The 12435-nt window shown below is 60.9% G+C and overlaps 4 protein-coding genes across 4 annotated transcripts; 1 reads left to right on the forward strand and 3 right to left on the reverse strand.

Annotated features, from left to right (window-relative positions):
* Positions 1-77: 77 nt before the first annotated feature.
* On the forward strand, positions 78-2126 carry ACA1_297190 (uncharacterized protein; the record flags this gene model as incomplete). The annotated part of the gene is made up of 3 exons (XM_004335711.1): positions 78-164; positions 247-335; positions 431-2126. Coding segments are annotated over 3 exons (1872 nt in total), but the record flags the coding sequence as incomplete, so codon positions are not given.
* A 72-nt stretch (positions 2127-2198) lies between these two features.
* ACA1_297200 (uncharacterized protein) lies at positions 2199-4442 on the reverse strand (the record flags this gene model as incomplete). Its single annotated transcript, XM_004335712.1, has 9 exons — positions 2199-2459; positions 2538-2903; positions 2993-3292; positions 3428-3586; positions 3697-3772; positions 3870-3917; positions 3995-4082; positions 4197-4305; positions 4407-4442. 9 exons carry the CDS (start codon positions 4440-4442, stop codon positions 2199-2201), a joined length of 1443 nt encoding a protein of 480 aa, XP_004335760.1.
* Positions 4443-4576: 134 nt separating this feature from the next.
* ACA1_297210 (ATPase/histidine kinase/DNA gyrase B/HSP90 domain containing protein) lies at positions 4577-7571 on the reverse strand (the record flags this gene model as incomplete). The annotated part of the gene is made up of 8 exons (XM_004335713.1): positions 4577-4723; positions 4818-5002; positions 5025-5667; positions 5739-6280; positions 6360-6541; positions 6640-6782; positions 6839-6917; positions 7162-7571. The coding sequence occupies 8 exons, from the start codon at positions 7569-7571 to the stop codon at positions 4577-4579; spliced, it is 2331 nt and encodes a 776-aa protein (XP_004335761.1).
* Positions 7572-7990: 419 nt separating this feature from the next.
* Positions 7991-12346, reverse strand: ACA1_297220 (phospholipase, patatin family protein; the record flags this gene model as incomplete). Its single annotated transcript, XM_004335714.1, has 15 exons — positions 7991-8410; positions 8496-8633; positions 8693-8772; positions 8900-10089; positions 10147-10225; positions 10307-10455; positions 10529-10654; positions 10737-10939; positions 11026-11138; positions 11218-11325; positions 11423-11489; positions 11559-11661; positions 11750-11946; positions 12021-12128; positions 12218-12346. The coding sequence occupies 15 exons, from the start codon at positions 12344-12346 to the stop codon at positions 7991-7993; spliced, it is 3210 nt and encodes a 1069-aa protein (XP_004335762.1).
* Between the last annotated feature and the right edge of the window lie 89 nt (positions 12347-12435).

Genomic DNA, 12435 nt, shown 5'->3' on the forward strand with positions numbered 1-12435 from the left:
TTGGAGGAATGAGAGTGTTAATGGAGTCATCACTCACCCTTTTCTCGTCTTTTCCCTTCTTCCTACTGCAATTGTAGGACTACGTAGCCAGCAGTGACTCGTCATCAGTTGCGACCAACCGCAATGTCACCCCCAAGAGACTACGCTCGAGCCGATCCTCGCTGGTATCCTCCTATCATAGCCACCACCTTTGCTTCTTCCTTACCGCCGGACTCATGGGTCTCTTTCCCATGGAATGCACACCAGAACGTGAGCCAGCTGCTGGCGAGGCAGCGCGTCCTCTGCGCCGCTTGCTGCGTGACCGCCAAGATCAACGGCAGCGGATGGTACCATACGTCCACCTCTGCACGTGCAGCCAGCTCGGCGAGGTGACCTTTGTTGTGTGCTTCTTCCGTTCGGTCTGACCTGTCGGCTGTGTGGCTGGCGCCAGGGTGGACGTGGGGGGCCAAGGCACGCAGACCCTCGACATCTGGTGGGCGCAACACAACAAGACATGGCAGTGCACCGCGCTTCTCCCCGAGGCCACCGACGACCTAGATGCCACCGGTGCCACGCCAGCCGACGGTGCGGTGCGGCCGCGCGGGTGGAGGAAGATGCGCGCCGAGCGCAGGGACACGGCGATGCAGCGGCACCTGATGGTGTTGGTGGGCGACACCGGCTCACCGGTGCCGCTGAGCCAGTTCATAGACGAGGCCACGGCCGCCGACACCGCCGACGTCAGCCAGAAGTGCGCAGCCGAGAAGAAGCCGCAGCACAAGAAGGCGAAACAGGCCAGGGCGCGCAAGGCCGCGGCCTCGCCGGAGTGGGCGGTGATCCGAAACCAGGACGTGGAGACCGACCAAGAAGAAAACGAGAACGAAAACGAAGACGAAGCCGAAGAGGAGAACGAAAGCGAAAGCGAAAGCGAGAGCGAGAGCGAAGACAAGGAGGGAAAGCAGCAGCCTGACGTCAGCACGAGCGCAAGCCCGGCGAAGGACCACTCACCGGCGCCGATGGTGATCGACGCCGATGGTGTTCATGGCGCCGCAGCGGCCGAGTGGCAGGAGGCCTCCTTTGCTCGTCAGCCGGGCACCACAGCCATGCCGCTCGGAAGCACCCGCGCCGGCACCCCGGCTGCATCCCGCCGCAAGGCGCCCGTCACCCGCTGGCACATGGAGGAGAGCGACGGCAAGCCCGTCTGCATCATCGACGACGACGACGCCGACCGTACCACCTTCTTATCTTCTTCTTCTTCTTCGACGACCACGACACCTACATCGGTCTACAAGGATCCGGAGAACGCGACGATCGTCGATGATGATGACGACGACGACGATGATAGTGATGTAGACGACGAAGAGGAGGAAGACGTCTACGTGGCGGTCACGCGGTCGGGCAAGCGAAAGGCGGAGATAGACCTGCTCGCCGGCGAGGTGAGCGACAAGGGTGAGGACGACGAGGACGAGGACCCGCTGATACGCAAGCCGAAGCGGCCCTACACGAGCGATCTTCCGGCCGCGCCGCCCACCACCTCATTCCCCTCCGCACCCACCTCGTCGTCCGCGACAAGGCCGCCCGCCCCTTCACGGCACTCATCATCGTCGTCGTCTTCTTCGTCTGCTTCGATCACCTCAGTGCCTTCGTCGGCGTTCCCCGTGTCACACTCCCTCTCGTCTCTCTTCGCCCCTTCTTCTTCCCAACGCTCGCCAGGCCTCGTCCAGACCCTCTCGGTGCCCTCGCCGCCGGTCTCGGCTTCTTCCTCGCTGCCGTCGTCTCCGCTGGTGGCCGCCAGCTCGCCCGAGTTCATCGACTTCTTCGTCGATCTCACGCCTTCCACGTCACCCGCTCCACCCTCGCCTCCTTCCTCGGAGGCGCCCACATCCACCACCGCCACCACACCAGCGTCGGCCAAGACCCCGCCTCCGCTGCCGCCCTTCACCATCCGCGTCCCAACGGCACCACCAACGGCGCCATCGCCGCCGCCTGTAAGTACCCCAACGTGGCGCCAGTTGCTCGCAGCGGTGCCCAGTGACCCGGCAGCCCTTGCGGCGCAGACTGGAGAGATGAGCCGCGTAGAGATCCTGGCCGCCCTCCAGACCTTGGCTTCGCTCACCACCTCCCTCGTCTCCTCCCTCGCCCGAAAGTAAATGATTAATCATTTAATTGTATTTATTTAACTTTTAATAGAAATTAAAAAGCATAATAATAAAGAAAAGAAATCAGAGGCTACTGAGGACAGAGAGCACGTCGCCCAGGCGCACTTGGTGCTGGGCGAGAAACTCGTTCAGTTCGCAGGGCAGCTTGTGACGCCGCCAGTCCACCTTGTGCCGCCATACCGTCTCGCGGCACAGGTGCCCCAGCGGCCGCAGCTGCATCGACCGCAGGCCCTGGTCGATGCCCCGCTTGAGGTAGTCCCGAATCGTCTCCACCCGCTCGTAGCCGTACCACCTGTCCTGAAACTGCTGTAGGAGCTTCAGCACCTGCAACACCAGCCCACACTACGGTGAGTCATTTATGACAATGACGACGACAACAACGGCGATGATGATGATACGAACCAAGCTGAGGCGCTCCATCTTCTGGAGGTTGAGCATGTTTTTGGTCTTGAGGAAGGCCAGCTGGTCGTCGTCGAAGGCGGCCTCGGTGGCGTTGATGATCTGCATGCCGTGGAGGTAGGTGCCCAGGAAGGGCAGGCAGGCCGAGTGCGTCTGGTAGAGGAGGTCCCGCCCGCGCTTGGTGCTGTGACTGAACTCGAAGCCGCCGCCGTCCAGCGTCTCGGTCTCCGACGAGTGGAACAGCAGCGCCAGCTCGGTCAACTTGTTTACATCCGATGGAGACAACATCTGCTGCAGGTCATCGAAGTGAGGCGAGAGCACCAGTACCACGGCGCCCAGGGCGTGCAGGTTCCGCATACGAAACAGCTCCTGTGGTTTCGTGAAAACGTTTGGTCAACTCCACCGCCGATCGAGACGTTCTACGGCAGAAGAGAGAAGAAGAAGAAGAAGAAGCGCACCCAAGCGAAACGGAAGATGTAGTTTAGGGTCTTGGCGCGTCGGGGACCAACGGACGCGTTGATCTCGCGTCGTAGCCAGTGGACGAGGCCGCAGAAGCGGGAGATGATGGCGGCGAGGTGGTCCATCTTGCGTTTGACCTGCGCGTCGTTCAGCTTGTGGTTGTAGATGAGGTCGAACAGGCTCGCCTTCGTGCGGAGGAAGTGGGCGTATTCCCGGGGCCGCAGCCTTGCGAACTCCTTCGCGAGGAGCAGCGTCAGCTGCTTGGCCAACTCCCGTGGGTCCACTTCGTCCAGCTTGGTCTGCAGAGATGGTCCATCCACGCAAGGCAAAGAACGAAGACGCATTCAGAGACCAAAGAACGAAGAGCGAAGAAAGAACGAAGAGCGGGGGAAAAAAAAGAGCGAAAGCGAAAGGAGAGAATGGAGAATGACCACTTGGGCGTCGGGTGGGAGGAGGAGGATGGGAGGGTCGGGTTCCTCCTCCATGTGGGACCACACGGCCTTCGACTTGGGCGCCTCCTTGCTGCGCGCCTGCGCGATCGTCTCCAGAATATCGGAGCCAAACTGCGCTTCCTGCGCCTGCGCGAAGAGTCTCTGCGCTCACCATTGCCCATTATTCAAAGAGAGAGAGAGAGAGAGAACGAAAAGAATGTCAAGGGGGCAGGTCGACAGAGGGTGGTGAGAGTGGGCGCGTGGTCGTGTACGATTGTTTCGACAGCTTTGCTTTCCGGGTTGTTAAGCAGAAGCTCGGCCAGCAGCATCCGCAAGAGTCTCAATGTTCTGTTGAAGAAGAAGAAGAAGAAGTAGAAGAGCGTTCATGCGTGGGTGAGTTCACGGTAAACGCACTGTCAGTTAGCGTGTTGGGGAGTAGTAGTACTTGATCTTCGCCTGCGACTGCTCTTCGTCATCCTTCACGCGTTCATACCTGGGCGCGCCCACAGAGAGGGGAAAAAAGTCAGCGGGCCGCTGCGGAAGACGAGAAAGAGAAAGACCCGGCCGTACTTGGCGATGATGACGTTGATGAACTGGGTCGAGGAGCAGTAGAGCGAGTGGCAGTCCACCAGCATCTGCTCGAACGGCAAGTGCGCAGCTGCAAGTACACGCGAGGGCCGGGCCTCGTTTAGCTCCGATGGAGGAGGAGGACAGGAAGAGCGGGAAAGAAGGAAAGAAGGAAAGGGGGAAAGGAAAGAAGGTGGGGGGGTACCGGGGTGTTTGGCGGCGATGAGGTCTACGAGCTTGGGTAGGGTGGCGGCCTTGATCCTGCGCGGCCCGCCCAGGGTGCCTCCGTTCAGTATGGCCCGCAGGCTGTTCTCCTGGATCCAGTCATGCATCAATCGCAAAAATCAAAAAGGGGAATAAAAGCTTCAGCCAGGTACGGGGACCTGGGGACCTGCAGGGTTCTCTCAACCGGTACCTCTTCGTACAGAACGTCTTCGTCCTCCGGGTCCATCTTCTGGCCGACGTGACCTTGGGCGCCCAGGCGACCAATTTAAAAATAAAAAAATGTACAATCTTGTGCCGGAGAACGTTCACCGGGAACCCGTCGGGAGCGTGTAAAATGTAGCAAAGAATACGTAATGTATGTTATGTACACTTGTTGAACGAGTGATGCACAGGTTCAGTGGCTTCCTCAATCCCTCCCTTTTGGCGGTCGTCCTCTCTCTGTACAGCGGCCGCCGGTCGTCGCGTCCACTTATCAAGCGCCGCCTTGAGCGTGCTTCGATTGAGTGGCTGGGTAGAGGTGACGGAGATCACTGTAAGTGTGGGATCGTGCACACCACCGCACACCACGCAGGCAACTGGTAGTGGAGGACCAACTACTTACCTTGGCCACGAAATCGTCCATGTCGCAGGCGTAGGCCTTGTCCTCGTACTTTTGAGTGGCCGAGGCGGTGACGGCCACGATGGGGACACGGACCACCACCTTCCTCCTCTCGGCCACCTCCTCCGCTATTCGGCGCCGCCGCTCCAGCTCGCGTATCCGCTTCGTCGCCTTGAACCCGTCCATCACTGAAAGCAAGCAACGCCGAACCCACGTCAGCACGCGGGCCAAGGGCGATGGTGGTGTGGGCGTGGAGCGTTTTACCGGGCATCTGGCAGTCCATGAGGATGAGGTCGTAGTGGTAGTGGTGGCCATTGTCGCCGGTGGTGGCGGCGGCAGCGGTGTGGTCGTCGTGGCCTTCGCTTCCCTCGCCACCGAAGAAGCCGAGGGCGCGCTCGACGGCGGCGACGGCCTCGAGGCCGTTAACCGCCACGTCCACCTCGCAGCCGAGCGATTCCAGCATCCGCACGCCCACCTTCTGGTTGACCATGTTGTCCTCCACCAGCAGCACCCGGAGCTTGTTCTCCCCTCGCCTCGGACGCTGCTCCTCCACCAGCTCATCCTTCTCCCTTCCCTCTTCATCATGCGGCAGCAGCGGCGCCACGCCCAGAGCCGGCGAGCCCTCTCCGCTGCCGGTCTGGGGGATGCCCTGGGCGCTGCTGGCGGTGGGCGGGTGGTCGTCGCTGGGCGCGAGGGGCAGCGGCAGGACGACGGTGAAGGTAGAGCCGCGGTTGGGCTCGCTCGAGCAGGCGATGCTGCCGCCCATGGCCTCCACCAGCCGCTGGCCGATGGCCAGCCCCAGACCGTTGCCGCCGTACTCGCGCCGCAGGGAATCGTCGAGCTGGGTGAATCCCTGCATAAGACAACCAGGCTCAGAATCCGCACGACACGCACAACACACGCAAAGAGGAAGGTAATGTGTACGGAGAAAAGGTGAGCGCGATTCTCCGGATCGATGCCGATGCCGGTGTCGATGACACGGAACTCGACCATCTCGCTCGCGGCGTCGGCCAAGTCAGAGCCGAGCGACACTTCCTGGGGCTCGGCGGCGCTGCTGTTCAGCTCGCGCGCGACGAGCTCCACCTGACCGCCGGTCGGGGTGAACTTGACGGCGTTCGAGAGGAGGCACTGCAGGACCTGGCGCACGCTCTGCGCGTTGCCCCAGCGTCGCCAGTGCTGCAGGCGGACGTTGGAGGTCATGCGCACGCCCTTACGGTAGGCAGCGGCGACGGCCTGCCCCCAGGCCCGTTCGATCTCGTCGGTCAGCGAGAAGGCAGCGTAGACGAGGTCGGGCTTGGCGCTGATGAGGGTCTGGAAGGAGAGCATGTCGGTAATGAGGGTGTTCAGGTGCTGCGCGCAGCTCAGGATCAGCACCACGGCGTCGCGCACGCGCTTCTGCTGCAGACCCTCGCCCTCGAGCAGCTCGCTGGTCATCGCGATGATGCCGTGAAGCGGCGTGCGCAGCTCTGGCGCCACGCACGAGAGACAGTTTTAGCTCCGAGTTGGGCGGGTTTTAGCTCCGAATGGTGGGTTATGCGGGCGCACCGTGGCTGGTGTTGGCGATGAAGCGCTCCTTGGCCTTGCTCACCTGGAGGAGCTGCGCATTGGTGGCCTCCTTCTCCGCCAGCGCGCGCTGCATTTGGCGGAGGGCCGAGGAGCGAGACAGCTCGTAACCCACGCACGATATGCCCACGTACAGCGCAAAGTGGAATGTGCCGATCATGCGCCTGCACATTCCATTCCACGGAAGACACATCACCCACGTGCCATCTTCAGTCCCACGCCCGCACCTCCCGCCTGTGTCGCGTGTGTTGCTCGAGCGTACAAGGAGGGCAGGGACTGTGCGGGGAAGGCGGTGCAGTAGAGCGCGTCGCGCGCGAGGTGGCCCCACAACGGGAGGAACATGTGGAGAAGGGTCCCGATGAAGAGCGTGACGCTGCCGCCTTGCACGCCGGCGATGAAGAAGGCCTGCATGGGTACCACGAGGAACCTGCGCGGGTGTGTGAGCCACATTGACAGTGCACCGCGGTGAGAACGCACCACTTGTCAACGCCCAGCGTGGGTTCGCAGACGGTGAGGCGTGAGGCGAAGAGGTACAGGTGGCTGGTGGTGTGTTGGTGAAGTGGTTGATGGCATGTGGAGAATGTCAGCAAGACGTCAACTCGCACCAACAACGGACGCAAAGCACAGCCAGGCGTGGAAAGGAGAACTCGCCCCATGACGACGGTTGGCGCTAACAGGCAGGTTCGAAGTAGAGCAAGATGAACAAAAAAATTGATTGATTGAAATCGAAATTTGAGAGGCGGTGGAGATGGTGGAGGGAGCAGGGGTGGTGAGGGTAGCGTACGAGGTCCACAAGAAAAGCACGAAGGACGTGTGAAAGCGGAGGCGCAGGAAGATGAGCAGGATGACGGCGGTAACGGCGTTCGTGATGGAGATGGACGTGGACCAGAGGGACCCGGGCATGGCCGCGAACATCACCCCCAGCCCCAGGTTCAGCACCAGGTAGCTCACCAGTATCACCACGAAGAGCGTGCACGAGCCGCTCGTCGAGTCTGGCGGGTGTAGTGCTGTCCGTGTTGTGGCTGCCTTTCCATCTTGTTCTCCACCTTGTGCTGTTGTGGTCGGCTTGTAGCAGTTCTTCTTTCTCCTCATCCTTGGTGCTGTGGCTGGGGCGCTTCTCTGGGCGCTGTCCGCGAGCGGTGTACGGCCGAGCGGGTTGTGGTCGTAGGCCGAGGCTGCGTCCACGAGACCCATGTCGTGCTGTGTGGGCGAGACCCGGTTGGCAAACATGGAGAACGGTGGCTCAACGCCATGATCACGCCGGAGTCGAGAAACAGAAAGAAGAGAGGAACGAGCCGCATCTCGAGGCGAATCACCGCCGCCACCTCATCTCGCCCAATTCTTGTCCACTCCTGTGGCAACCGGTTGCAGGCCCTTGTTCGACGTGAAGACACCCCGAGGCCTCTCTTTCTTATGTGGCCAATAAGGCCTCATCAACGGTTGCAAGAGACGCTCGTCTCCGCCGCTGTTGTTTGGCCACATCTCCACAGCCAAAACAGACGAGCCGAGCGACACGAACGAACAACCAACCCATTGGTGAACCAAGACCCGGAGTGTGGCTCTCTTCTTCTTCTTCTGTGTTGTTGTCCGTCAGGACGGCCACTCGCTCGCGATTAGCCCTCCCACATCCTCTGCGTGGCGAACCACGCGTCGGTGCCCCAGTGCATGTTGTTGTGTGGCACTTCGTCTGCCGACGTGCCATCCTCGTCGTGCGGCCGCCGCTGGTGGTGGTGTTGTTGTTGTTGGTCCTTGTCCCTGGACGGTCGCTTGCTGGGCCGCTTCTTCTTCCTCCGCTTGGGCAGCTGCCGCCTGGTGACCTCTCCCGAGGGCAGCAGCTCCTCTTCGCCCGCCTCTGCCTCTTCGGCCTTTTCGCCGTAAACGTGTCGCTTGATCCAAGCGATTGTCGACGACAGATCGATCTCCTTCGCCTTTTCCTCCAGCACGGGGAGCAGCGCCGGGTTGTCCATGGCGATGGCCTCCTCGAGCTGCGGGTCGAGCCTGTGAAAGTTGTCGCCCAGCAGGGTCGCCGAGAGCTGCGCGCGAGCGCCACAGGGCCATGAGTGTTGGGTGTGCGGGGCTCACAGCGAACAGTGTTGGGGTTCGTTCGTTAGGTCCTACCTGCGTGGCGTTCAGCTGCGCGGTGTACAGCATCATCTCGGAGAGCCAGGGCGCCCACTGGAGCACGCCCCAGTCGTGGTCGTTGTTGGTCTCCAGGAAGCGCGCGATGTACCCGGTGCCGATCGACAGCACGTGGACCTGCAGGTCATGGTTAGTGGTGCGAAAGCGGCTCCAGAAGCCGCCTGGGGACCACCAACCTTGGCCGGAATCTTGGGCGTGCCGACCGTGTCCGGGCTCAGGACGGTGGTGATGGCGGCCAGCGAGGGGTTGTTCGACACTATGGCGCCGTCCACATGGCACCGATGTGAAGGAAAAAATGTGGGTGCTGTCGCATCGCGCGCACGTAAGCGACTTCACCAGCCACCGCAGGAGAAGAAGAAACAAGGGAGGTGCATGAAGCGTACCGGCAGCAGAGGCGAGAACGAGATCCATGACCAACGAATCGCTGTCCACTTTCAGGAGGGGCGAGCGGTTGTCCCTGCTCTGCTTGTTGTTGATCGGAGCGCTGCGCCTGGTAGGAGCACTGTTGTCGCTGATGGGAGAGGGCTCGCGCAGATCGGAGTTGCTCATCGAAACGTCGCTTTTCTGCCGGGGCAGGTGCAAGCTGTGCATGCTCCCAGAGAGGCCTTTGCTGCTGGACGGCTTGATGAGGGTCCTGGGTGTCGGGCGGCGCCCGTGACTGCCCATGCCAGCCACCGCATCGACTGGCGCCTGGCCCGATCGTCGAATCTCGCTCACCGGTTCCGTGTCGGCGTCGGCGTCAGAGTCGTCGGCCTTGGTCCCAGCTCGGTACGTCAACGACCCTCCCCGGGGCGCCTCCTCGGCAGGGCGAGGGCCTCGCGCGGTGGCTGCTCGCTCCCTGGGATTACCGCAAGGAGCGGAGTTGCGGGGGGACTGCAGCTGCAGATGAGCGACGTCCTTGGACCCAGTCGCGGTCCCCTTGCTTCCTCCGCTGTGATGTCGGTGGTGGCGGAGGTGCGGCTGCTGTGGGCGAGACGCCACATGCGCCTGTGCGCCGCTGGGATCGGCTACCTCCGAAGCAGCAGCAGCCACATCGTCGTCGGACACCTTGTCGGGGCTTGCCTCCTTGGCCTTGCCCTCGCTCAACGGCCCGTCATGGCCCTCCGTCTCCGTCGCCTCGCTAGAGGTCGATTCCAGCTTCTCGCGATGCGGCTCCACCTTCGCACCACCGCCGCCCGCGTCGGCTCGCCAACGGGTCGCTTCGGGCAGGTCCTTGCCCTTCACGTTCCTCCGCTTTCGCCCCTTGGCCTCCTTGCCATCCTCCTCCTGCCGCCTCTCCGCCGATGCGATCATGTCCTCGGCCGCGTTGCGTCTCTCCTGTCCGACCTTGTTTTCGCTTCGGGCGCGCCCGAGTTTCGCATTGATGCGTCGGCTCAAGGTGGACGACTCAGGGGGCGCTGGTGTGTCGGCGCTCGAGTTCTTACTATTGTTGCCACCACTGGGCGGCGACCGCACCGTGTCCTCGCTCATTGCCTGCATGCCCCGCCCGTCTTCCTCTTCCTCCTCCTCTTCGCTGGTCGTCGCGTCCTTCTTCACCTTAGGCAAGTTGTGATAGACGCGTGGGCTCCACGACCTGTTTCGAAATTCATGAGGAATGGGGTCGTCCACGCGGAAGGTCGGGACAGCTTACCTGTTGGTGCCTTGCTTGTGGTTGTCGAGCAGGAACGACGATATTAACAGATTGCGTGGGCAGGTGTCCAGAGTTGCGCCTGAGTGTAGAAAAGACGGAAACAAAAGTACAGGATCAGCACTGACGAGGAGGCAGGGTGCCGGCATGTAGTGGTCGTTACCCCTAAGCGATTCCTCGAGAATGATCTTGAGGTTGACCATGGAGTACTTGGCCTGACGAAGCGGGTAGCCGTGGAACTGTCGCACATTGCGGGGCATGAAGAAGAGGGGACCCAATGAAAGGAGCATCTTCTGCATGTACACGGGTGACCTGTCGTCGTTCACAACCGAAGTGGAGAGTGGAGTGGTGAGCAAACTCGACGTCAGACACGGGGACTACATACCTCCCGGTGGCTAGCGCCGACGCCACAATACTGCCGGCCGACACGCCGGCGAAGAGGTCTACACGCTCCATCAGGTCGGGGAAGATTTCGACCAACCGCACCAACAGAGTGGTGAGGACGATTCCCCTGAATTGACACACGAACGAGCGGACAGATCAGCTGTGTTGTCGCGCCACGTGGCCTGGCAGTTGGTGTGAGCAAGACGCACCTGAGGCCGCCGCCATCCAAGCTGAGGATGAAGAAATCCTTGTTGCTCTTGAGCTCGCCCTTGTCCGCGGCGGCCGCATCCATGCCGAGTTTCTTGTTTTTGGTGAAGCAAGTGTTGCCCAAGGGCGTCTTGCCCATCTCCATCATCGCACGCTCGTGCACGTCGCGCATCTCATTTCGCAGCTTGGTGGTCTCCTTGGTCTCCTGTAGGTCGTAGCAGTGGAAACCAGAGTGAAAAGTATCAGAGTTTTGTTGAGAAGGTGTGAGCAGCGGAGGTTGTGCGGCGGCACCTCAATCGTAGATTTTCGCAGGTAGTGCTCGCTCGGCGCAGAGTCGTCACCGACCGAATCGAGGAAGCGATTGGCCGTAGGCCGGTCGGCGACCACTTCGGGCGGTGCCGACACTGTCGTCGAAGACAAAGAATGAGTCTCTTTGTAAAGCTGCTAGATATCGCTCTCTGCTCAAAGACGACATGCACGTACTTCCACCCGAGGCGGGGCTTGGAGCGGCCACTCCGCCGTTGTAGGCTGGGTCGAATTCCGGGTGCGACGGGGTCCTTCGATGGATAGGCACCAAAGTGGTTTCCCTAGCTAAGAACGACAACGCACACTCGATTAGGCCAGGTGAAGATCGAAGAATCGGAAAAACAGAGGCGTGTTAGTTAGCATCGTGGTGTAGGAAAACTACCTTCTGACCGCTTACGCAGATTCGAGGTGCCTCGCTTGATTTTGTACTTGGTGTTGGTCGCCACCGCCTGAACAAAATCAAATCGTCAATAGAGCTGCATTCTGATTGTTACACACAACCCTCGCATGGGTGGGACCTTGGCTGAGTCGACTTCGTCCAACAGAGTGCGGTTGTGAGTGACGAGGTTGTTGAGTCCCTTTTGGGCTATGATGTGAGTAGCCATGGCCACCAGAACGTCTCTGCGGTGTTCGCGTGAATGCATTAGGCCTCGCTCGAAAAACAGTCACCGAGGCTTGCTGAAGAGTTCAAGTGTCGGTGTTGCTGTACCTTGACGGCGTAACGAACGAGTAGAGGAGCTCGTCCTGCTTGAGCAGGCTCAGCTTGAGCTTGGATTGTCGGATCTTGGACAAGTAGGGCGACTTGTCCCATTCCTCCTTCTTTTTCTTGGTCTGCAGCTTGTGCTGCTCCTTCTCCGTGAGGATGCCGCGCCTCAGGTTGGTCAGCGTGGTGAGCGGGACCAGGTTCTGCGTTCGCAGAAGAAGTTTTGAGAGGGATCAGTAGCCACAGGGCACACCTTTTTGAGCCGAGTGTGGCGTACCGCGGCGCCGGGCTTGAGCCACTCGAAGTTGTCACGGTCGGCAACGCAGTAAAACCGGTCCCACACGTCCTTCTGCTTGACCCACAGGAAGCCGGCCATCTCTTTGCGCTGGTTGACGTCGTGAAGTCAGCAACCGGCACCGGCACAACATCACACGCACAGCGAATCGAATCGCTCTCGGTGCAAAGTGAGCGTACTCCGTCATCGGTCTCGCCCAGTGTGAAGAACTGCTTCCAGGCCATCATCTGCTGCGGAGCCCGCGCAGCCAACTCGAGCTTCTCCCAGTTGGCCATCTCCGTGCCCTCGACGTCGAACCACTCACCCATGTCGTCGATGGTGAAGTCGTGGTGCTCTCCTTCACTGTCCGTGCTGTGAATCACCACCCTCTCCGGGTGGTCCTTGCTCTCCTCATCCC

Source organism: Acanthamoeba castellanii (genome assembly GCF_000313135.1).
Source record: "Acanthamoeba castellanii str. Neff unplaced genomic scaffold scf7180000082827, whole genome shotgun sequence".
Classification (NCBI taxonomy): domain Eukaryota; phylum Discosea; order Longamoebia; family Acanthamoebidae; genus Acanthamoeba; species Acanthamoeba castellanii.